The sequence below is a fragment of the Stegostoma tigrinum genome, chromosome 33 (genome assembly GCF_030684315.1).
Source record: "Stegostoma tigrinum isolate sSteTig4 chromosome 33, sSteTig4.hap1, whole genome shotgun sequence".
Classification (NCBI taxonomy): domain Eukaryota; kingdom Metazoa; phylum Chordata; class Chondrichthyes; order Orectolobiformes; family Stegostomatidae; genus Stegostoma; species Stegostoma tigrinum.
The window spans coordinates 20,902,647-20,929,444 of record NC_081386.1 but is presented as its reverse complement, the minus strand read 5'-3'; the positions used below and the strand labels follow the sequence as shown (position 1 = coordinate 20,929,444).

Here is a 26,798-nt window from a genome sequence, read left to right as displayed (position 1 = left end):
TTCAATCCTGCACGCATAATTCCTTAGAGCATGCAGCTCGTGTTTCGTCGTTTGAACGCTTGTGGGATTTTTTTTAAATATAGGCTGTGTAAGGGGGACTTAAGCAGTTTTTTTAATTCCCAGATTCGTATCTTTAGCATCAAACAGTCCCTTAAGAGAGAACGGGTTACAGTCGGACGTCACAGCCAATCACCAGCAGCCCAGTCTGAGTGGTGTATTGAAAAAAAAGGGAGAGAATGATGAGGCAGGGAGCCCAGAGCTGACTCACTTAAGGTTCTAACTTCCAGCAGTGGTTCTGTCTGCATGCAGAAGGCACTGAGCTGAAGAATTCACTTCAAGCAGTCAGTCAGCTGCCAGTCGCTGAGGCGAGGCTTCATATCCAAAAAAAATCATGGATTTGGAATCTGGGGAATTGGGTGAAGGAGATCTCTCCTCAGGTAGGATGGTTAGCTTTTGCTCCACTTTCTGTATCATTTCAACGAAATCTTAAACTTGAAAAGGTGGCAGTGACCTTATGACGACCTGCGCCATTACCTGTTGCTTGGTTATTATTTTAGACCACAGCGCGGACTGGATTAAGTAATGCTGTCTTTTTTCCCGTCCTTTGCTTCATCGAGTAAAATTCATATCACTGCCGTTTCTAACGTTACAGAAAAATACACGGGAAAATGCACAGCTCTCTCAGAGGAAGCTTTCGCTGTGAAATTTCACTTCCTCTGTAGGCTATTATTTGTGTTTTTCTTCTCAAGTTGTGATTAACATCTTACAGAGTTTTCGGCAAATGTCTTACAGCCAAGTCAAACATAGAATCTGCACAAATTGATCATGTGGAGTCAGTCGGTAAGTGTTGGGGGACTTCTAACAAAAAAATAATGCCGACTCCTCCATTGAATTTGAGTTTGGAAGAACTCCCAATTCCTACAGTAAGAGAAGAAAGCGTTATTTCTGTTTTTGCTGCTGTTGAACTCCCTCAATCAAAGAAAAAGCTGTTTAGCATCTGCATTAAACTGTTCTTGTATCTTTGTATCAAAAACCAATCTGGGCCTAAATGCTGTTTCTCAGTTCTTGAAAAAGACAGTCAATTCACAAACAGAGCTTCAGAACAAAGCATCTGTATCGTCAAGCAGTCTACCTGCTCCTTTGCTGTAGGAAGCGATGGTCCCACTTTCTGGAAGATTGGTGAGGGCAGTGGGCAGGGAAAGGAACCAGGAAGCACACACCACTAATGATTAATTAGTGTTTTTAGGAAATGTTGGGATCTGCTCCATTCGGCATTAATGTTCCAATGAAAATGTGCTGATTCCTTTTGGCAGGATTTCCTGCTTTGCTAATGAGTAATTGTTGCTCAGCGATTAACACTTGCTGTGCCGGGTAGATGTCAACTCAAGTTAACAATCTCAGCCATTTGTATTGTGATCACTGGTGTTTGTGCAATCCTGGTCCACGGTAAACAAAACTAACGTTCTGTGTACTAGATTTATACCAGCTGGAAGTCAGTGACAGAGCACTAATTGGTGTGAACAGACTGAGGTGAGTAAAATGCCACTTCCTGTCACACAAAATTGCAACAGCAATCTGACTCAAACACATGATCTTAAACTTCTGACATAGGAAAGAGATATTGACACGCTTCCCCCTATACTTTTTGATTGCCTGCTGGTCACTCTGGACTTTTGCCGCTTAGTGTACGTTTCCGTTCGGCAAATTGAATGTGCATTTAAGGGGCCAGGCACGTTCCCTTATTTTAATAAAAGCAATTCATTTAATTTCAAATGCAGAGTTGGAGATGCACACCATCTTAGGTTAGTGGTGCGGTCCGTGAGCTGAATTTTGAAGATTTTATGTCACTCTGCTGTGTCTATCTGACTTTTGCAGTATAAAGTTCGTTAAAATGTAGCTGACATGCAACTGTACCTTCAACTGCCTGAGTAATTAGCCCTGGAATTCCCCCTTTTCTTGAAGTCACTCTTTAAAGTCTACCTGTCTGACCAAACCATTGGCCTGGTGTCCTATTGTCTGTTAATGTAGCTCTGTGTTAAATTCTTGTCTGATCACATTCACATTGGGAAATTTTTAGTATCATTAAATAAATTGCAAGTTCTTGTTGACGTGAGTTAGTGCAAATGCTGCAAAAGCCATCTCTACAAAAGTATTTTCTGTCGGCTGGTATCAACAGATGATACAATTATTAGTTACGTTACTTAGAGGAACTCTGCAATATTAAAGGATAACATCCATGTCCCATGAAATGGGAAGTAAGTGCCATTTTTAAAAGTGGTGTCTTCTCCCGCTTTGGAGGAACATTGCTATGAAGCACCGCCCAAGTGGAATCTTGTTGAGGACTTGGTGGGAGTTGGGGGGGGTGGGTCCCACCTGGAGGTGGAGAGCCAGTGAGAGCCTTGCATCACATCTTTTCAAGTATTTGCTGAACCATGGCTGCATTGTGCAGTGGTAATGCCAGTGATGGGCTTTTCACCAGAATCATCAAGGCACGGAGGCAGAGGTTCTACCTACCCCAAGGTGACAACCAACCAGAGGCCAGCCAGACTTGTGCTCAGCAGCGCTACTATGAAGTGGTGGCAGCTACTGAAATGACAAGCACTGTGGTCCCAGGGTCAAACCATGGTTAGGTACAGTGATACAAGTGGGAGTTGCCCAGACAGCAATGTAGAGGGGTCAGCAATGACTGCCCAATGTCAATCCCTGTGATGCTTTGATCGAAAGGCCCCCACCCTCCCTGGGGCTTCGAGAAGTTGACACTTGGTACATGGTACATGAGCCACCTGGAGCAGCAGCAGGCCAAGTCTTTAAATGGTCTTTAATTGGGCGCTTGAAGGCCTCACTTGGCGGTGGAATAGAACATCAAGTATGATGGCTGGTGGCTGTGGGAGGGTGGTGGAGTTCACCACCCCACCTGCTTAAGGGCCGTTACTGTCCTCAAGCTCACCAGAAGAAATGTGGAGAAGATTTTACTCCATCTAGCCTCAGGAAGGACATATAAACAAAAAAGAAGCTTGCATTCATAGCACCTTTTAAGGCTTCAGAGTGTCTTAAAGCTTTCTGCAGTCAACGTTGGTGTGTAATCGTTGTTGTAATGTAGGAATCATGGCAGCTAATGTGTGCACAGCAAGATCCCACATACAGCAATTTGGCAATGACTTAACAGTCTGCACTTGTGAAATTGGCAGACGATTAAATATTGACCAGACTACTGGGGAGAATACCTGCTTTTCTTTTTTTAGAAAGGTACCATGAGTTCGTTAGGTGGATTGGCCATGCTAAATTGCCCACAGTGTACAGGGATATGTAGGTTAGGTGGATTAGCCCTGGGAAATGGAGGGTTACAGGGATGGGCCTGGATGGGATACTTTTCAAAAGGTCAGTGTGGACTCAATGGGCCTGATGGGCTCTTTCTGCACTGTAGGGGTTCCATGATTCTATGATTTTTGTGTGAATGGAAAGAGAGGGACTGAGCTTTACGTCTCAGCTGCAGTTCCACAACAGTTAGCCTCAATTTTGTGCTACAGTCTCTGGGGTAGGACATAAACCTTCTGCTTCGGGGGTGAGCAGCAATCCACTGAACCATGGCTGATGCAAGCGAGTGATGTGATAGCGCAGTTTCTGAAGTTGCATGGGTAAACAAGCTTTGCCTCACTTCCGATGCCATGAATGTTCCAAATCCACAGTGTGGTGCAAATGGAATTAATTCAGAAATGGTACAGAAGTTCTACAGTATGAATAGCAAGTGAATACATTTTACTCCAACTTCTAATCTGACCATGGCAAAATAAAACTACGGTGAACGTAAAGCAGAGAAATGTAATGATCAGAAGATATCAATCTATGCAATCAGCCAGACCACAATACAGACGGGTTCTGCAGGCTCGGATGTATTTTACTGCATCACATCACAGACGATTTGTTGCCCAGATCCCAGCTCTATTTCTGAGTATTTTTCAGTTGTGGAAATGACAAGTTCCAGCACTGAAGCATTCTGCCTATAAACCACATGTTTTATCTCTTTAAGTTTCCTGAGGATTACTTGTTCATAAATAAATTGTCCTGTTTCAGCGGAAACATCTGGAGTTATTGTTTGTAGATGAATTGTGTTTAACTAACCGTGGTGCTGTGTAAATATTTTGTACATCATGAACTCATTTTGAAGGGGGCTTGCTTTGATTGGTATGACAGGACAGTTTTGGAAGTACAGCTGATTAGAATTTTATGTATCATAGAATCACCATGGTGTGGAAGCAAGCCATTTGGCCCATTCAGCCCATGTCAGCCCTCTGATCAGCATTGTACCCAGACTCACTCTATTCCTATAACCTTGCATTTCCCATGGCTAATCCACCTAGCCTGCACATCCCTAGACACTGTGGGAAATTCATCATGGCCAATCCCCCCAAACTGCACATCGTTGGAATGTTGGAGGAAATCCACACTGACAGGAGGAGAATGTGCAAACTCCACACAGACAGTAACCCAATGGTGGAATAACCTTGGCCCCTAGCATTGTGAGGCAACAGTGCTAACCATTGAGCCACTGTGCCACCAATAGATACTTGTGCCCTTTTCATTTTGGCAAGAACATAAGCTAGTGAAACGTTAACCAAGCTCAGAAGTGAGAAATGCATTTGGAGGGTCTTTGCAGCCCAAGATGAACCCAGTGCTTTACCCGCTTCCACAGTATTTGTTCTTAGAATTCTTAGGTTGTCATTATGATTTATGTCATTGCAATGAATAGATGCCAGCCTTTCTCTATTAACAGCTTTCTTGTCTCAGGATTAAGGTGTTGATTCCCACACCAGAACTTGAGCCTAGAATCCAAAGCCACATTCAGAGAGTGTGAGATTGCCAGAAGATTGCTGACTGTTCTCTTTGGAGCGAAGAAAGCCAAGAAAAGAGATGGGCTGCATTGTCGGGCTAGGGAGAAACTGTTCTTCTCCGAAAAGAACAAAAAAAGGGCACTGATTTAAATTGATTTGCAAAAGAAGCAAATGCAATGTGAGAAAACACTTTTTCACAGTGCAAGTGGTTAGGGTCTGGAATGCACTGTCTAGATGTGTGGTGGAGGCAGACTCAATTGAGACATTCAAGAGGGCATTGAGCATTTATTTGCATAGAAATAATGTGCAATGATATGGGGAAAAACAGGAGATTGGCAGTAGTTCATGAAGTTCATTTGAAGAGTCTGTCCAGGCATGATGGGCCGAATCTCTGCCATAACACTTCTGTGAATAATTCTGTGTCCTGCCCCGACAGATGGCATATAAAAGCTACTTTTATATTTTGCCCAAGCAACATGCGAGTAAAGTTACCAATAGAAATGGGCTTCCTTTTTCTAACTCTGGCACATTTACACTGCTGTTGCTGTCGAATCTGTGAGGCTCATCTGCCATTGGCATTAGAGTGCCCTTGTGTGGAATATCAAAACAGCTAAAGATCCAAATTTGAAGAAACTCATCCAACATTTCAATCACCAAACAACAATTTAATTTGCTTGCTGAGCTTCTCTGTGTCCGTCCAGATCAACAGTGAGGGGGAGGATAGTTCTAGCTCCATCTTAAAAAAAACTTCCTTTTCTGACACTACTATTTAGTGCCTAAGAGCAATTGCATATTAGATTTCCTGCTTGTAACTAGATAGGGAAATAGCATTGTATTGAAAATTGCATTGTACATTTTGTCCATGCCCATATACCAGAAGAAACAGTGGACGAATTTTTTACAAAATCATGTTTAACAGTACATGTGGCTCTGATCATGAAGTTCTTGGGAATTCACAAAGGCAACAAGGGTGGTGAAAAATCAGAAGCATTACTTAAAGGTACGATCATTTTTGGAAACTACTTGTCTCCTTATCACAGTAAGTGACACCTCCCAATGCATTTTGCAACATTACAGCATAAAGCCAGCATGGTAATATGGACGTTGGCTCTGAGGGCGTATGTAAAGGTGGAGGATTAGGCATAGACAATGTTGTATTGATTCGCAATCTGGATAGTGTGTGGTAAGCAATCCAGGAACACCTTCCCTTCAAAGAAAAATTTGATTGTAATGACCTGAGATTAATTTTTCTTTTGACTGAGTGATTATTTCGGCAAAATCAGTATGCACGGCAGCTTAGACAATGAGCAGCTGTTCCTGTTGCGAATCGTAAACTGGAGTGCCTCCTGTGTTTATCTAACACAATCTCAATGTGTGCCGAAATCTCTACTTTAGAATGCTGTCTGTGATAACTAGTTTCCAAAAATGATCGTACCTTTAAGTAATGTTTCTGATTTTTCACCACCCTTGTTGCCTTTGTGAATTCCCAAGAACTTCACGATCAGAACCACATGTACTGTTAAACATGATTTTGTAAAAATTTCTTCCACTCTTTTTTCTGGTATATGGGCATGGACAAAATGTACAATGTTATTGCCCTATCTAGTTACAGGCAGGAAGCCTAATATACAATTGCTCTTAGGCTACTAAATAGTAGTGTCAGAAAAGGAAGCTGATTCCTGTTGGCAACTTTGTCCTCTGTTGAAAGCACAGACACGCTTTATCACCATTTACTTCAAATGTCAGTGTTGCTGTGCACGCACAGGTATGTACACAGGTGGAGGGAGAGCAAGCTAATGTTTCAAGTCCCGATGCAGAATCATCTAGTCTTGGAACATTTAGTTTGTCATCGCTCCACAGATGCTGCCAGACCTGCTGTGATTTCCAGCATCTTTTGTTTTTAGTGCAGATTCCTGTACCTTCTCTGATCTCTTTCCAAAGTCAGATGTTAAAACCTCTCTCTTTGGCCATCTGTCCAACAATGTAAGATATCTCCATTGTGAGAAAGAAATGCCACATTTTAATTACTTTTTTCAAATTTAGTTATGATATTTTTGCTTCTATCAAAATCTAATTGTCTTCATTTATTTTGTTAACTGAAAATACAGATTTAAGGTTTTTGTTAAAGTTTTTAACTTCCCGTTTTCTGGTTTGTGAGAATGACTCAGCGTTGTTGGCTGCTTATGCTTGGACACCTCTTGACATGACACCAAATTTAAGTCTTTTTTGAAATTCATTCGTGGGAAATGGGTAACATTGACTAGACCATCATTTATTGCCTATTTCTGGGCCTTCAGAAAGTCATGGTGAGTTGCCTTCTTGAACTGCTGCAGTCCATATGCTGCAGGCAGAACCTCAATGCCATTAGGGAGGGAATTCCAGGATTTTGACACTGAAGGAATGGCAACATATTTCAAAGTCAGGACAGTGAGGGATGTGAAGGGGGAAAGCACAGGTGCTGGTGTTCCACTGTATTGTGCTGTCCTTGTCCTTCTAGATGGTAGCGGTTGTGAGTTTGGAAGGTGCTATTTGAAAATCTTTGAATTTCTGCAGTGCATCCTGTAAGTGGTACGCAGTGGCCTATTATTTCCTGAAACCCAGGTAATTTTCTTGGGACCTGGGTTCATATCCTTCCATGGCAGATGGTGAAATTTGAATTCAATAATAATCTGAAAATAAGAGCAATAGTAACCATAAAACCATTGCTGATTGTCAGGGGGAAAAAAATCCCACCTGGTTCACTAATTTCCTTTTAGGGAGGGAAATCTGCATCCTTACCTGGTCTACACGTGACTCTAGACCCACAGGAATGTGGTTGACTCTCAGCCGCCATCTGGACATTAGGGATGGACAATAAGTAGTAGTCCTAGCTAACGATTCCCACATCCCATGAATGAATAAAACAAGGTAAAAAATACTGTTACTAAGCACCAATGGTGCTTTGTTCTAGATGGTGTCATGTTTCTTGAGCGTTGTTGGAGCTACACTCATTCAGGCAAGTGGGGAGTATTCCGTCATACTCCTGACTTGTGCCGAATAGATGGTGGACAGACTTTGAGGAGTCAGAAGGTCAGTTACTAGCTGCTGGATTTCTAACGCTGACCTGCTTTTGTAACCACTGTGTTATATATGGATAGGCCAGTTTGGTTTCTGGTCAGTGATAACCTCAGAATGTTGACATTGAGGGGTTCAATGATGACAATGCCATTGAATGTGAAGGAGCAGTGATTAGATTGTCTTTTGTTGGAAATAGTTGTTGCTTGGTATTTGTGAGGCACAAATGTCACTTACCATTTCTCAGCACAAACCTGGATATTATCCAGGTCTTGTTGCTTTTGGACATTTGCTGTTTCAGTATCTGAGGAGTTGTGAATGCTGAACATTGCACAATCATCGATGAACATCCCCTGTACTGACCTGATGATGGAGCGAAGGCCATTGATGAGCAGCTGAAGATGGTTGGGCCTGTGACACTACCCTGGGGAACTCCTGCGGAGATATCCTGGAGCTAAGATGACTGACCCCCAACAACCACAACTATCTTTCTCTGTGTCAGATATGACTCCAACCAGCAGAATTTTCCCCATGATTCTCATTGTTTCCAGTTTTGCTAAGGCTCCTTGATACCACACTGGCAGGTCAGGGGCAGTCACACTTACCTTACTTCTGGAATCCAGATCTTTTGTCCATGTTTGAACCAAGGCTACATTGAGGTCAGGAGCTAAATGGGCCTTATGGAGCCCAAAATGAGAATCGGTGAGCAGGTTAGCATCAGGAAAGGGTAAATTGACATGACAGGGATCACTAGAAATTTCTGGGCAGCTTTCTTCAAAATCAAATGTGAGCATCATGCTTCTCCATGGCCATAAGATCCACGCCATCATAGTTAAGCGCTAAATCTCCTCTCTAAAATCTTTATGGTCTACCTACGAGTGATTGTCAAACTCACACTGAATTTTGATATGCTTTTGTAGATCAAGAGGAATTCAATAGATATTTCTCAATATCTTTCAATATTAGACCTTTATAGCTATGAAATAGAAGGGGCTGCAAAATAATAGACATGAGAGTACCGTGTGCAGCTACATTGTTGTTCTACAGAAAGCAGGTGTCACTGGCAATGCAGGCGTTTGTTAACCCACTCCTAATTGCCCTTGCAACTGAATAGGCCATTGCAAAGGGTAGTTAAGAGTCAATCACATTGCTGTGGGTCTGGAAGCACCTGTCGGCCAGACTAGGTAAAGATTGATGACTTCCTTGCTCAAGTTAACGAAATGCTTTTTACAACAGTCGCTGGATAGCTATCAGCCATTATTACTGATATTAGTTTTAGATTCCAGAGTTATGAATGGAACTTAAATTCCATCAGCTGCCACGGTGGGATTTGAACCCTTATTCCCAGAGCCTCTGGATTACTCGGGATATTACACCATGCCACTGTCTCAACTTGATTGTCTTGGAATTATTTTCTAAATACTACGCAATAAACACAAGTATGTTCTTTCTAGAGACAACAACGTGGACACATTTTTCAGGTGGGAGTTGTTAATTGTGCCGCCTACCTTACTCCTCATAGTTTGGACAAGATCACCTCAGTATATCTCCCAATCTAACCACAATGCATCGTGACTCATCTGGATAATTTGTTGATTGTGGCTTTATGTTTGTTCCCACATCGTTTTGTTAATAGCATGTGCCACACATCTATCAGCTTTTGACTAAAAACAAATCACTTGACTGTTCTGAGTTCTTGTACTACCTTTTAATTATAAACTATGATTATTTCTTAATGGTCTATTTTCTTGCTACACTCCTCATTTGTCACTGACACATTTGAAGTTGCTGATGTTCTACTTAATGGTAAAATGTATACTGTTCTGGCATTTTTATAAATATCTTATCAAGTTATTGGTGGCCTATTTTTATAGGTCTCCCTATCTTGAGATCCCTTACAGATGTTTAAGAAACTGCCCTACTTAACCAGTTCACTGAAGTATAGATACCACCTCAGTTTAGTTAACAACTATTCCAAGTGTATAGATTTCCCTGTTCCAGAGTTATTGCAGTGTCCCATCAAGGTGAACTCATTATCATTCATCATTTCTCAAGCTTTCATCTGCCTTTCCACCTCAGCATAATATTTCAGCATTTGGCATGTGGAGTAATGATGAAGCCTGACCCTTGGAAGACCTTCCATTCAATTTTCACCTGAAACTACCCTTTATGAACTTCCACTTCTCCCCTCCCTCAGTCGCTGTTTTGCAGATGAACATTAACATCGAACTGTTCGCTGTCCTCGTGTAGAGCATTTTCCACTGGTTCTTTCAAGTGTCAAAGCAAGCTTTCTGAGGAGAATATATGCAATTCAGGACTTGCAGTGAATGTTGCAAGGAAACTATCCAGCCTTTTAATTAAAGAACAATTCATCATACTTTTTGCTACTTTCCTGTGTTCTTCCTGGACAACTGCTCACTGTCCAGTGTCATAGCTTTATCACTGACTTCCCACTTGTGTAATGGATTTTTATTTGCTCTCCAGCTATGAAAATATCTTACACATGTCCACAAATTATGCAAATGGTACATTTCACCAGATTCCAATCATATTCATTTAATGAATTTTATAAGCAGTAAGCTTTGGATTCCAAAACTATGATTTAAGAATAACTTTGTTCCTAAGAAGACATTGATATTTATTTGTCAAATTATTTCAGGTGAGCTTGTTTCTATGTCATCAATTAAACGTATAATGTGTGGAATCCAAATATATTCTATGCCTGAAGATACAATTATTTCTTATGGAAAACGAGTAGCATCTTGATGTCCTCAAAGTTAGCATGGACTGCAGGTCAGTACAGAGGAAATAGCTGAAAAATTTTCAATCGTCTTCCTAGAAGTGTAAGAGCTGAACAGTTTGGCCCCTATTGACATCAACTCCATCATATTTATCACTCATCAGTCAATGCAAATCATTCCATTTGATATAAAGAAGTGGTTCATCACATTGGATACAGCAAAGGCTATGGGCCCTGATAGTGTTGGTGCTGAATAATTGTGTTCCAGGAATAGCTGTGCCTCTCAGACATGTTGCTACAAAACAGAGAACTACATGACTGGCACCTAAACAAGATTGAAGAAGTGGTCAAGGGTGTTCTTCACAAACTCTGGGCAAATCAGAGGCCAATCATTACAGCCTAGGACATTGTTGTAGGAGTTCCTCAAGGCAGTATCCTAAGGTGCGTCAGCAATGAACAGTTTTTTTCTGTTGTTAAGGTCAAAACTGGGGAAGATTGCTAATGCTTACACAGGATTCTTTTCCAGCAATTCCTCTCAAAATGTGGGTGACCATGATTCATTAGCAGCAAGAAGCTGACATCCAAATAATGTTTGCGCCTCACAAGCACCAGTTAATGATCTTTCTCAGTAAAAGTGCATTCCACCAACTCACCCACATTCAATGGCAATACCATTAACAAAGCTCCCACCATTTGGGGGTATGGCGGCCACCGACGGACCTCTACAAAAAACTGGTCACTTTTCCACTCTAACCTCCACACAGTTATACATGCCAAGTTGATTACAAACTTAAGGCCAGGGCCTACATAATTCATTAAAACTAGCACAGCAGTTGCATTTGTATTCAATTTTTTAAAAAAGTAATAACACTTCCACGTCAAATAAAGATCCAGTTTGACCTGCCTCAGGCTGAGTCAGCTGCAGTGTAAGAAAGTGACCCAGCACCAGCTTCTCAAGGCTATTAAGAACGGGCAATAAAAGATTTGCCTTGCTAATATCTATCTCACAAATAAATAAATAAGAAGATATTTGCTTCAAAGAAGGGGAACAAAGAAAACAATGAGAAATAAAATTCAACTGAGCGAAATGTGATCATTCATGACTTGATGTGATACTGAAAAATGCAGATCATGCTGGTTATCACAGGAACCAGAAAAAGCCTCCTGTTGCTGTTCGTTATCCAGTGACTCATGTAATGAAATGTACTTGCAGACATTGGGCTCAATGTTCAGTTCTTACTGGAAACAAGAAGAGGTGCAATTTGAAAACTTCTGAACTGAGGTCTCCTTCTGGGCACCACACTTCAGGAAGGACAGCAGAATGGCTGCAGAATAGCCCACATGATTGAAGTTAGTCATCGCTAGAACCAGCTATGTGGACAGAGTGGAGAAGCTTGGGTATTCCTGTCTTAATTCAATACTGTAGGCCAAGTACTAGAAAGTGGGATGAGTGTGGGTCTAGAGTAGTTTGTTATTCATGCAGAATCAATGGGCTGAAAGGCCTGTTCTGTACTGTATGATTCTAGGATTCTTCTTTTGACAATAGAATGTTGAGTGGAGGTTTAATAAAGGTGTTCAAAATTAGGTGGGATCTAGACAAAGTACACGGGGAGATACCATTCCCATTGGTGGAAGGGTCACAAAGCAGAACACCCATGTAAAGGATTGGCAAAAGACTCAAACAGGGCATGAGGGGAAACCTTTCTACGTGCATTTCTGATTGAGATCTGGAATTCGTCATTTGAAATTGTGGCTTTTTTTCAAAAGACAACTGAATAATATCTGAAGAGAAAGGCTTAGCTGTGTTATGAGGAAAGGGTAAAAGAATGGGATTGCTGAGTTACTCTTGCAGAGAGCCATCAGAGACACTTTGGGCTGAATGGTCTTTTTGTAAATATCCAATGCTGAAACTATGACATTGGCCCCAGTGAAAAAGCATTTAAGAAGAACTTATTCAGGGCAAGATATTAAGCCTTCCACTCTTTTTCAAAACCCTGAAATGAATTGTCACCAGCAAGCTCTGTGCTCACATCTACTGCAATGAAACTGGATGAATGAAACATGTAATATTAGGATAATGGCGTATAGAAAAAATGTACCAGATATCCACAACCCAGATTATTCACCCCTTGTTTCTAGGACTTATTTGGCTTTAATTCATTTAGTGAAATACTTCTGTTATCACCTCTCAGTTCTATTCCCATTTGCTGTTTATTCATTTAAGTATTTGTCCCACATGCATTCACTTTAAAAGGAAATGAGTTGGACTCTTTTGGGTTCTGAATTTACATAATTCCAAAGCGATCCAAACAGTTGGAAGGGTTAGCAAAAACACAGGCTTTAGGCTTTGAGCAGGACAATAATTAATCAGAGTAGTTTGGCTAAAATACAGATGAAAGAATTAGTTAACTGTAAGTCTCTGGCGACATGCCGTCATCTCAAATTCCTGCTGAACTGAGTTTAGTTCACTTGATATAGAACTTAGACTAAAAAAGGAAATAGAAAATTGTAGACAGGAGACAAACTAACAAATAGTTGGATATTTCTGACATTTCTGTTTTATATTAAAGTATTTTGTTTGACTTTAGTGTGCAGAATTGGTGTTGGAGAATTATTGTGGTAGACAGTATAAAAAAAAACCAAATGAAGACTAGTGGAGGTCAGTAAATTAAGTTGCCTATTTAAATGAGAGAATGTGTAGAATGAGCGGTTGTACTTATATAACATCTTTAACCGGAAAAATCATCTCCAGGCATTTTACAGTTAGGAATCTGACACAAACCTATAGCAGGAAAGTACAAATTTCTGTTAGAAAGGTGTGTGGACTCTACAGTGTACACAGGCTGAGTACATTTCCACCAGTGGTAAACTGTAGAGGGTGAGGTAGGGAGTTAGAGCTTCAAGCACAGAATGTAAGGAAAGATGACAGGTTGAAGGAGATTGCCAAGGTAGGAATGAATGAGGTTTTATTGGAGTTTACAGATGAGGATGGGGATTATGTAGTCGATGTAGAAAGGGATACAGAATCAATGAAAACTGGCAAGGAAATAGGGAGTGGAGCTTGCATCAGTTTAGGCCCTTAGAGTTTATGTTTGACATTTAGAAATGGTTGGAAGATCATTGAATTTGGAGGCAACAAAACCAAGATTGAATTAGTTGGAATAGGATTTTAGGACCATTTCAATGGTAGAAATAAGCAGACTTTATTTATGGGTATAGTGCTTAAAGTTTAGTTTGGAGTCAAACAGAATACTGAGAATGAACTATGCTTAACAACATGTTGATATGTGTCAACTCAGAAATCACATGTTTCAAAGCAGATCATTAATTTCATCAACAGGTCATTAATGCTAGGGAGAAGAGGCATTTTTTTTCATTCTCATTTAAAGATGAATTTAATCCTAAAGTCACTGAATATGGTCAGTATAGGTTTGGCTGTGCTTGTCTACTTCAACCTTCGGAGTTCAGTAACTTCTTAGAGCATTCCTTTCCTTATCCCATAGTGTAAGTACTCATTTAAAAAATTAAAATTATAAAAACAAGTTTGTTAATGCATGTGTTGAACAAATGTTAAATAAAGGATTTGATATGCAGGTTATTTCTATTGCTGATCCCTTTAAAAGAATGATGGAATATTAGATTTGGGGAAAGCAAAATATTTCAAACCAATTAGTATCAGTTCAGGAATTCGTATGGGCTTTCTGACGAACCAAAAAGGAAATATCATCACTTGAGCTTTACATGAAGTGCATTTACACTTTTGCTGCTAAACCAACTTTGGAAATTGAAATAAAAGTCACTGAATCAGCATTAAAGTTTTAATGAACAGCCACAAACATTAAGGAGATATATTGGGAATTTCAAGTCCAAGTTTTCTGCCTCAGGAGACTAGAAATCCAGGAAAACTGAACATATTTTGGTATTCAAGTATTTTTCTTTCCTGAAATCTATTTAATTTTTCAGTGGGGAGCATGTCCTCGCCATGAACCATGAATCTAATAGCTTTTTATCTTTGAGTTGTACTTAAGTTACCTAATTAGGGTGAAGATTCCTTTGAAATTAAAGATGAAAGATTGTTTTAATGATATAACTAGGAATGAGACTGAAGATTAACTGAGATTGGAGATGAAAGATTTTCAAGGTAGCTTCCTAGATTTGTATCATTACCCTATAACATGACAGTTGTCTGCTGGGCTTACTGTATACTCACAGATTTTTGGCAACAAGGTTCCATAATTAATAATTTATTAGTGCACTGGATGCTAGCAGTTTGGAGAGAAATGTATTTAATTGGTGCATCCAGTCCGACACACAACCGAAGCATGCTAAATAAGAATAAAATCTGCTAACGAATGCTTTTCATTTCCTTTCATGATATTGTTCTGTACCGTATCCTTGTCTAATACAATCAGAATACCCTGCAGAACTTAATGTGGCATTTTCTGTTCATGGCAAATGCTGAGTACCTTGTGGAAAACCTTAGTAAGATTCAAGTAGTCTATTCTTGAGTACTGTTTCCATCAGCCATGCGGAGAAGCAAGACATGGCAAATCACTATCTCCCTGACATTCGAGTTGGCAAGGAAATCTAAGAATTTGAAAATTCTGTTCATATATTTAATGAGATTTTTTGCTTTCGACTTGCTGGAATCCCCAAATATCCTCCTTGGCACCATTTATCAAAGTTGACAATTTTTCTATTAATTTAGAAATTCAGTGTGGCTTTCCAATTCTGTAAATCCACTTTTTGTACTCAACAGTGATGCTCTCTGCAATTGACCTCTCCTTCTTCTGTTTGATTTAATATTCTTGATATTGAACTGAATGATGTGACTGGCACAAGCAAATTAAACAGTCACATTTTGCTAAATATTGACAGCCTTCCTGTGGCATATGGTAATATCCTTTAGATTGTTTCCTATTGCATTCAGTTTGTATGACTGGGAGCCTGCAGTCTGCATCTTAAGGTATGAAAAATGATCCACATCCTTGGCTAACCGAGAAAGGGAGTACTTGAGGATCAGGAACACAGACCTGAGACTATTGCAAAGCATTAGAATAACATCACAAGTGGTGACTTTGCAAGATCATCCAAATGAGTTGGGAAGAAAGGTTATGCAAAAGCAGAACGCTTCTCAGGCCAACGTGCCAGTATCAAGGCATTGATCACTCAAAACCAGCTCCTCTGCATGAGACACCTCATTCATTTGCCGGATAGCAGACTCTCAGAACCAACTGCCCCCCTCTAAGAGAGCATTGTTGCAGTAGCCTCCCAGGAGAACAGCAGAAACACTTTAGAAATGTCCTTTAAAGCATCCACAAAGGGATCAACATCCCTGCTGATTTTGTAGGAGGCTTTGGCTTATGACTGACCAAAATGAAGAGGGCTTATTTTGGGACCACCCCCAATATATCAGAACGTGCCAAGGTGCATTTGAGTTGTCTAAGGGACCACAGAAGCCTCCGAACGACCCATATACTTGATCCTTCCAGCATCACATGCTGCAGATATTGCAAAATCTGCAGATCATGCAGTGAACTGCTCCGCCATCTCAGGACCTATTGAACTGGATCCGCCTTGTGGATACATTGGCTACAAGAGCAGGTCAAAAGCTAAGAATTGTGGGTTAAGTATCTCACCTCCTGACTTCTGAAAGCCTGGTCATCATTTAGGAGGCATGTCAAGACGGTGATGGAATAGTCCCCATTTGCCTGGTTGGCACAGCTCCAACAACACCCAATAAGTTGACGTCTTTCAGTACAAAGCAACCTGCTAGATACATGTGCCATCTACCAACTTCAGCACTCACTTCTCACTCCCCAAAGTGGCAGCACTGTATACCATCACAATGTTGCATTGTAGTAACTTACTGACACTCTGTCAACAGCACCTTCCAAATACATGACCTCTTGCAGCTTAGAAGGACAAGCGCAACTAATACATAAGAAAACCAGCATCTACAAGTTGCTCTCCAAGCAACATACCATTTCTGACTATTGGAATTATATCACCACTCCTTTCACAAAGTCACTATGAAGGACTTGCCTTCTCAACTTCTCCCTTCACCTGAGGTGACCCACAGGTTAAACTAACACCAGTCATCTCTCTCTGTCTCTGAGAGAGCAGCCCTGCCGTCTAGTAAGACTATGGTAGCTTTGCCATTTATCTTTTTGTATCTTTTTACACTGTGGGCATACCTGCACCACACAAACTGCAAAGGTTCAGGAAGGGGCCTTATCACCAGCTTTGCCAGGGCATGTAGAAATCGGGCATAAATACTGGCCTAGCCAGCATCGCCCACTTCCTGTGAAATATTTTTTAAAAGTCAGCTATCCTGACGGCTTGTCTGTGAAGAAGAGAAGATCAGTTTCAGTTAGAAATAAAAAGAGAACGTGCTGGAGCAACTCAGCAGGTCTGGTAGCACCTGTGGAGAGAGAAACAGGATAAGTATTTTGACTCTGATGTTAGAGTCATTCTGGACACAACATTAACTCTGTCTGCCTTCACAGATGCTGCCAGACCTGCTGAGTTTCACCAGCATTTCCTCTGCTTATTTCAGATTTCCAACATTCACAGTATTTTGCTTTTATTCGACTGGAAGTCTGGGCCAGAAACATCAACTTTCCTGCTCCTCTGATGCTGCTTGGCCTGCTATGTTCATCCAGCTCTACAGCTTGTTATCTATGTAAAAGCAGTGCTTCTTTTGGTTTATTCTGTACTTCCTTCATACAAAACCCACAATGTTTATTGGTTTGCATAGCAGGCAATTATTGCTGGAAATAATGACTTTATTTTTCTAACTCTCACAGATGTAGGGGAAAATGAAACTTACAGCAAATATGTATTTTCACAGTGTCATGATCTTGAAAGAAACATTTGCTGTTGGTTATGTCTGAAACTTATAAAGCCTTTAACCTAATAGGAACAATTCTTTGTCATGGTTGTGTTGCTGTTAAGAAAACAAAACTATAAGCATGTTACAATTTTTATCAATGTGTTATATTTTGTTGATCTAACGTTCTTTGGATATCATCATCGTGTGAGAAGTGATGTAGAGCCACACAGTACAGATCCCAGGCTTGGTAACTAGCTTTTGCTCCATGAACTGATCTCAGTTTTGGCAGCGACTTGCGTGGCTAGAAATGAGGGCAGTATCCCTGGGCTAAGGAGGGATAGAAATTAAACATGGTTTTGGATTTGTTGTAACATTTCTCCAGAGCAATCCACACTCAATGGACCCTTCCACTCTGTGCCCACCAGCCAGTGACTTCTTGTTCTTGAGTGAAGAAAGCAGAAACTGCTGAGTGCAGAATAAAACCGTGCCAAAGTTTAGATTTGCTTGTGAAGAGGAGTACCTAAGTTGGAATATTACACAGCTTCTGTCTCTTGCAGAATCAAAACACAGAAAGAATTGGTGCCTTCAGGCAAACACATTCTTGCAAACTTTAAACATGCCAATGCAATAATGGAAGCTGTGCGCGCATAGAAAATGGACTAATAGGATAAGACAAATTACCAGTTGCCAAACACATCCAGAGAACAACCAGAGTTTTCAGAAGTGCAACTATTGACTGTAAACACAAAATAGGATATACTGAGGCTTGGACCGAAGACATGGTGAACTGCTGGAGCCTACGTACATTTCTTTGTGTCAAAAGTTCCATTAACAACCTAAATTGCACCCAATCTCTGAATGTCATTAGTAATATTGTCAGACCAAATTCCAGCCAGCACCAATCATTTTCAAAACACTGATGAAAAGACAAATGAGGCTACCTTTTAATCAATTCTGTGTACAAGAATACTAAGATTTGTTCTTTTGGCTGATAACATTGTGCTTGTTACAGTAAAAATAATTGCTCATTAGCAAAGTGCTAGCTAAGTCTTGCAGGAATCATTCATTACACTGCTAACTCTATTAATTTCCAGTTTAGCAATGATTCTTCTGCCTCCTGTCTTGTTTTTCCTCACATTCTTTGTCTTTTCCTGAACTGAGATTCCAAAACTTAGGGCATTAGTTTCAAAATGTTGTGTGCAGGAAAGGTTTTCTTTCCCATATCTATTTTGCAAAGACAATGTTCCAGCAGTGCAACCACCATAGAGGTATCATACGTCTGAATCTTATTAATTGCTCACATCACTGCAAGGCACGGTGAACACGGACCTCTTTGTGTTCAAGGTGCTGTGCCTGTGATGTTTAGTTGGAAGACCATTAAAAGTATGAAATAATTTAGTGAGTTTCTCGCATGGGAAAGAAACAGCTGGACTACTAAATGCAAACAATGCTACTTGGTTGCAACTGTTAGTAAGTATCCATTGGAAAATTTACTTAACAATACAAAAAGGTGTAAAATCAATGAGTCACCGAACCACAGGTTTTCTGAAACAAGGCAACAAACTGAGGTTGGAAGTAAAATAGCAGGAAATGCCTTATTTTCTGATATAAACGTTAAGCTTGACAGAGTTGTTGATGAAGTTCTGATTGATTAAAAATTAAGATATGTGCTTTCTTTTTAAAATTCAGTAGGAAATGGTGATTTACATCAAGAGATTTCAAAAGGTTGGCTTTTACATAGATAGACAGCTTAAATTTAGGGGAACATCCAAACTGTATATCTTGTCCGTACTGAGGTAAGCCTTAACGAAAAGCTACACCAGCGTATGATAATGCTAAAGTCTTTAGCCTTTTCAATATCCAAACAAATTTCCTGTCTACAGAATCTTCATTTCTGCTGCTACGTTTTTACATCAGATTTTTTTTCATTCTAAATACATTGCCCTCGTTTGCCCTAGGGGTACGTCATTCGGGACTGAGATGAGGAAAAATTTCTTAACTCAGTTATGAACCTGTGGAATTCTCTCCCACATGAAGCTGTTGGGGCCAGTTCATTAGATACATTCAGGAGGGAGCTGGGCATGGCCCTTGTAGATACATAGATCAAGGGGTACAGGAAGAGGGTGGGAATGGGATACTGAGATTGCCATGATCATATTGAATGGTGGTGCATCCCTCATGTCTTTTTCAAATCTCTGTCCTGCTGCCTTAAAAACATGTCCCCTAGTCTTGAAATCCCTAACCCTAAGGAAAAGACATCTGTTATTCACCTTTATCTATGCCACTCGGGCTTTTATAAAGCTCTAGAAGGTCACCCCTCAACCTCCTACACGCCAGTGAAAAGAGGTCCCAGCCTAGCCAGCCTCTCCTTATAAGTCAAACCCTCCATCCCCAGCAACATCCTGGTAAATCTTTTGTGAACCCTCTCTAGCTTAATGATATCCTTCCTATAATACGGCAACCAGAACTGGATGTAGTACTCCAGAAGAGGCCTCACCAATGCCCAGTACAACCTCAACGTGACATCCCAACTCCTATACTTAAAGGTCTGAGCAATGAAGGCACAGTGACATTTTTTAAGCTGTTAATGGGCCTGCCTTTTTTATTCCCTACTCCCAGAGGTGCTCTCACGCACCATAGAGTAACTTCCCACCCACCAAAATCACTGATATTTTTATTGCCTTTTTCACTTTTATTAAAATCTGCCAACTACCACCAGTGATCATCCATGTAGCCAATTAAATATTCACAAGCAAAGCCCACTGTGGAAACCATGAAAAGTGAGGGGGGTGTGGGGATAGAGGGAAGGGATAAGTCAAAAACGAGTTAGGAGGGGGAAATAAAGCACTTAGCCCTGTGGCGCCCATCTCTCTCTAAACACCACAAGAGCTCCTTCTCCAAGAATATCAACATAACCATGGCAGAGAGTGGGTCTGCCTTTTTTCCTTAATTAACCTATTTTTCCTAATCAACCTGTTCAGAGATGTAATTACACATCTCTGGAGCAGGTGCAACATGAACCTGGGTTTCCTGATCAAGAGGCAGGGACACTACCACTGTGACACAAGAGGGCCCCAGTTTCTGCCTGTTTTTTTTCCCTATTTTCTCGCCTACCTTTGCTGTACATATTACCCCTCCCAAATAAGGGTGTGTGTTATCGCACCTTTTGAACTTCCAATTGAGCCCTTAGCCTCAGCAGTTTAATTTTTGTTGTTTTGTATCAGCAAGTTCAGAAGGTGCACTTAGTTTTTTGTTGTATTTAACCTGTTTTCCTAATCAACCAGTTCAGGTGTTATTACACACCTCTGGAACAGGTGGGACTTAAACCTGGGCCTCCAGGTCTAGGGATAGGTACACTAACACTGTGCCATCAGAAGGCCGTAAAGGGTCTGCCTTATAAAGGTCAGTGCCTGTTAGCAAAGACATTCATGCAAAACAAGCTCCACAAGGAAGTTAATTAGTGATTCGCTATTGGCCTTGTAGGGGTTACTGCATCTAACAATGCTGTCAATGAATGATGGTTGACTGCTGGAGTAATATCTAAAGATATTACTTTTGTGAAATACATATAGATGAGTGCTGACTGTGTATCAATATCTTGGGACCATCCCTGTGGTGGGTTTGATGGGGGCATTTAAGCAGGCAGTTGGGCGTTTCTACCCTAGTTAAGTCCATAATTGGGAAGGCCCATGGACAGCCTTCCCACCCCACAGCCAATTGAGGGCATTAAGTAGGAAATAAATGCCCATCAAGGAGTTCATGCTAACCGTGATGGCATTATTGTAAGAGCAGGCAGGAAGCTCGCTATTGCAGGGGCACATAGCTCCCTACAGCCTTTCAGCCCCTGATCAAGGGAACGGGCATCAGGAAGAGGGACTCACTCTTTGCTCTTACTGTTGACCCTTGCTCCACAACTTCCTATCCTTCCGATAACCCCTAACCCACGAACCACCTTTCCTGACAACACGCATATCTGCTGTGGGACCAATAACAGTCCTGGGTGTCATAGCAATGGTGGCCTCCATCTCACTGGTGGTGCTGCCATTTAAAATTCTCCTTTCAAATGAACCAGCAGCTCTCAGTTGGCTGGACCTCCATTCTTCGGGTCTTTGATCGAAGGAGAGGGCCCTGGAGAAGGCCTGATCTCTGGTAAATGAGCTTGATATCTAACATGTTTAGATAAAGAAATGAATGGTATTCACTTTCGCTCGGGTCAGAGGGAAGAGAGTTGATGTTTTCACACTTCACTGGCACAACATCTGCCAATGGTTTTAGGGATGCCAGCATTCGATCATGAAGGCATCCATCCTGGACGGTTTGTATATCAGAAATAAAATCAGAACGTTGCCTTCAAAATTTTCCAGATTTAACAAACAAAGCAAATTAAAACTGGGTTAAAAAAATTTCTTCAAACCTGTTTATGTTAAAGTTCCAGTTTCAACAAACATCATGTGATAATGCTTGTAAAGTAGATCAAAACATAAACTACAAAGCCATTTTTGGTGAGACACTTTCGACATATTTCCTTAATTAACTCATCACTTAAGTGCCATCTAAAATTAGTCCAATGTGCTTCACTAAACATTGTATTTATATAACCTCTACAGTGAAATAAACTTTCAAGGTAGGATTAAATTAATGCCAGCAGATGTGGATAAAATATAACCGATCAAACCCTAAGCACTGCTATTTTGAAGTCACTCATAATAATTAATACTGCTTTTAGAAAAAAAGTCTGCTGCTTACCTCCGATGTCACTGGTCAAATGCCAGAAAATGTAAAGGCAAGTACATGTCTGCCCTCCATCACCAAAAACTTGTCTAGTGGTTATGGTATTAGAATGGAAAATCTAAGGTTTGGTTCCAGCATCCAGAAACATGTGTTCAAATTGCTTCAAGCCACTTTGGAATTTAAGTTCAAGATTTAACCCCAAGATCGCTCTGTACATCAATGGTGTTTAGGGTCCTGCCATTCACTGTATACTTCTCCTTAACATTTGATCTCCCAGCACCTCACACTTAGATGGACTAAACTCCATCTGCCATTTCTCTGACCATATTTGCAACTGATCTAGATCCTGCTGTATCCTTTAGCAACCTTCTATGTTGTCCACAACCCTATATATCACAATCCGCAGAGGTGCCAGTATGGATCCCTGTGGAATACCGCTAGCCCCTGACCTGCAGCCTGATAAACACCCTTTGACCACTGTAGGGGAGCCAATTCAGAATCCGTGCAGCCAAGTCACCGTGGATCCCATGCACTTAATCTTCTGGATAAGCCTACCATGGACACCTTGTCAAAAGCCTAAAATTCCTGTTAAACTATATCCACTGTTCTACCCTCATCGATCACCTTCATCACCTCCTCAAAAAATTCAATCAAATTAGTAAGACATGGGCCACCCTGCACAAAGTCATGCTGACTATCCCTAATTAGGCCATGCTTTGCTGTATTTAACATTATGCCTTCTAAAAAACAACGCAGATCTATCGTTTTTCAGTCAAAATGGATAACCTCACACTTACTTATATTAAAATCTACCTGCTACGGCTTTGTCCATTCATCTAATCTACCAATATCCTGTTGTAATTTTATGCTATTGTCAACACTGTCCACAATGCTACCCAGCATTGTTTCATCTGCAAATCTGGATATTTGATTTTTTTATGCCAATATCCAAATCGTTAATGAATATTGTGAATAATTGAGGCCCCCAACACAGATACCTTCAGGATACTACTAGTCATATTCTGCCAATTTGAAGACTTACCCTTTAATTCATGCTACTCAAACAATTCCTGTGCATGTCAATAATTTGTCCTGAATTCAGTGGGTTTCCACTTTAGCTAATAATCTCTTGTGTGGCACTTTATCAGCATCTTCTCGAAGTCCATATAAACAACATCCATTGACTTACCTTTGTCCGCCACCTAAACTCCATGAATTCATGTTGACGCTTCCCGACTAAATGAAATTTTGTAAGGTGATCGATTAACACATTCTTGATTATAACCTCTAACAATTTTCCCACTGCTGATGTCAGGCTAACTTGTATGTAATTCCCTGGTTTCAACTCTGTCACCCTTCTTAAAGAGTGGCAAGTCACGAACAAATTTCCTATCCAGAGATATAACTCCTGAATCCAGAGAATTCTGAAAGATTATGGTTTGAGTGTCAGCAATGTATTCTCCTACCTTCTTTAACACCTTGGATGGAAACCATCAGATCCTGGGGATTTTTCACTCTTCAGCTCCATTAATTTCTCTAATATTGATAATTTACTTGTAATTTTATTTAGACCTCTTCTTGATCTTCCCTTAATTTCTTTAGACTTTCTGGAAGGCTATTCTCTTTTCCTGTAGTGAATACTGAAGGAAAATAATTGTTCAGCATTTCATTCATTTTCCCATGGCTTTCAGTAGGCCAATAACTACTTTAAATCAGCTGCTTTCCCTTTACATAACAAGAAGATCTCTTCTACATCTCTTGTATATTTCCTTTCAAAATTCTTTAAAGCGACTCTCAGAAACTGCTTTGGGTCCTTTGTTGGTCTTTGTTTTTGTACCATTCTGTGGGATCTGTACTATTCCTTCTGTTTTTAAAGCCCTTTCTTTTAATTTTATGCTGTCCCTTATCTCCTTCGCTGTCCATGGCAGTTTCTTTTGTGAGGTGGAGCTTTTCATTCTCATGGGTACAAACTGCTTTTGAATAGCATTAAATGTTTCTTTGAACACGCTCTACTGTTCCTAGGCTGTTTTACATATTATTTGGTTTGATTGATTATTGTCATACGTACCTCGGTACAATGAAAAGTTTTGTTTTGCGTACAGTACAGGCAGATCACACCTCACAAAGTGCATCAGGGCAACAGAATACAACAAGGAATACAAGATCCCGGGAGAGATGGTGCAGAGAGATTCAGATCAACATTAAATTTAAAATTTGAGAGGTCCGCTTAAAGGTCTAATACCAGCAGGGAAGAAGCTGTTCTTGAACTTATTCATATGTGTATACAGAGATTTATATCTTCTGCCCAATGGAAGAGAGTGAAAGAGAATATAAATCAAGGTGGGAAGGGTCTTTGATTAAGTTGGTTGCTTTCTGAGGCAGCGGGAAGTATAGATGGAGTCAATGGATTGAAGGCTGGTTTGCATGATGGACTGGGCTGTGTTCATAACTCTCTGCAGTCTTGAGAACAACAGTTGTCAAACCAAACTGTGATGCATCCAGATAGAATATTTTCTATGGTGCATCTGTAAAATTGGTAAGTGTTCTCGTGGATATGCTAAATTTCCTTAGCCACCTGAGAAAATAGACATTGTCATACTTTTCTTGACGTGGGTGGATTAGGACAGACTGTTGGTAATCATCCCTCCCGGGATCTTGATACCCTCAACTATCTCTACCTCAGCACCATTGATGCAAACAGGGGCATGCCCTCCACTCCGCTTCCTGAAGTCAATGACCAGCTCCTTTGTTTTGCTGATGTTGATGGAGAAATTGCTGTCTTTATGCCATGCTGCTAAGCACTTCTTTATATTCTGTCTTGTCATTGCTTGAGAGCCACCTCTCCAACAGCGGCGTTGTCAGCAAACTTGTGAATGGAGTTGGGGTGGAAATTGGCCACACAGTCATGAGTGTATAAGGAGTACAGCAGGGGGCTTAGTATGCAGTCTTGGGGGGGCCCTGATGTTGGGAATGATGGTGGAGAAGGTGTTGTTGCCTATTCTTACTGATTGCAGTCTATGGGTCAGGAAGTCGAGGATCCAGTTACAGAGCAGGGAGCCATGACCTCGGTCTCAGAGTTTAGAGATGAATTTGTTTCGAATTATGGTGTTGAAGGTGGTCTTCTTGAAGCAAGTGGGGACTTCAGTTCGTAGTAAGGCGAGGTTAAAGATGTCGGTGAACACTCCTGCCAGCCGGTCCACACAGGATCTGAGTGCATGGCAGGGGATTCCATCTGAGCCAGTTGCTTTCCATGGGCTCACTTTCAAGAAGGCTGATCTCATATCTGCAGCAGTGAATCTGGGTACAGGTGCTGTTGGAATGGGTGACATCATTTCACGGACCTTCTGTTCAAAGTGTCATCAGAGCTTTCGAGTTTACTGTTGACAGTCTCTGCTTCATCCCATTAAAATCTGCTTCACTTGAATCCAAAAATCTAAACTCTGAACTTTGCTTATCTCTTACAAAGGCTACATGAAACTCAATCGCATTGTGTTCACTATTTAACAAATACCCACAAACAAATAGATCTCTAATTAAATCAAGCTCATTGCTCATTACTAGGTTCAATATTACTGATCCCCTTGTTACATCCGAAGACATATTGACATAGGAAACTATTCTGGACACACTCTTCACAATTCTTCTGGCTGATGCTTGATTATGTTAAGATTAAAATCCCCCATTAATATTACTCTTCCTTTGCTGAATAGTTGTCTAATTTCAGCACTTATACAATCTAGCATTTCTGAGCTGCTACCATTTAGTCTATTTATGACACATATTGTGGTGTTAGTTCCTTTTATGGTGCTTTGGTTCCACCCAAACGGTCTCCATTGGATGCTTTCCCCTCATTACATCCTCCCTCATCCTGGATGTGATTCTGTCTCTAATCAGTAATGCTGCTACACCCCCTCTCTATCCCTTCTATAAACTTTATAGCCTGGTGGGTTTAGTTTCCAGTCTTGACCATCCTGTAGCTATGAATCCATAATGGCTATAATATCACAGTTTCCAATTTAAATGGTGTGACCTTTTATGATTATTAAATTTCTAAAGCAGAGCTTGGCAAATAACTTTTGGATTTAGACCTTTGGATTTATTCCTCATATTCTCAGGAATACGAGAGAGATTTCCTGGCCTAAGAATAATCTATGATAAATATCTAGAAGTCATCAAAAACAACTACACATGCTTCATAGACTATGAAAAAATTCAATCATCTTCAGCACAAAAGTTATTAAATATTTTTCTAAAATGTGACAGTAACAGGACAGATGTGCAATTAATCTAGAGACTATACTGGGACCAAATAAAGGAAGGAAAATCAGGCATTTGTCAAGTGAAGAGAGGAATATGTCAAAGCTGTGTACAGTTATGGACCAGACTAAACCCCCTCAGAATATTTGAAGAAGATAACCTAGACCCGAATATTTTTTTTAAAGGCAAATGTAAGGTAATGTGCTCTGGATGCAATTCAATTGACCAAATTACCAGGCTTGAAGCAAAATACACTTTATCCTTACACTATAGGTAAAATACAAACAGAAGAAAGAAGAATTGGGATAACTTAACTCTATTGGAAAACTTAACAGAAATGTTTTAACAGATT

The 26,798-nt window shown here is 40.5% G+C and overlaps 1 protein-coding gene across 2 annotated transcripts in view; it reads left to right on the top strand.

Annotated features, from left to right (window-relative positions):
• The first annotated feature begins 227 nt into the window (after window positions 1–227).
• The window catches only part of tnfaip8l3 (tumor necrosis factor, alpha-induced protein 8-like 3), a 66,955-nt gene continuing 40,384 nt past the window's right edge, over window positions 228–26,798 (top strand). For both annotated transcript variants that reach the window (XM_048562918.2, XM_048562917.2), the window contains exon 1: window positions 228–437. In XM_048562918.2, coding sequence (XP_048418875.1) covers window positions 392–437 — 46 coding nt within the window. In that variant the 5' untranslated portion in view covers window positions 228–391. The remainder of the gene's footprint in view (window positions 438–26,798) is intronic.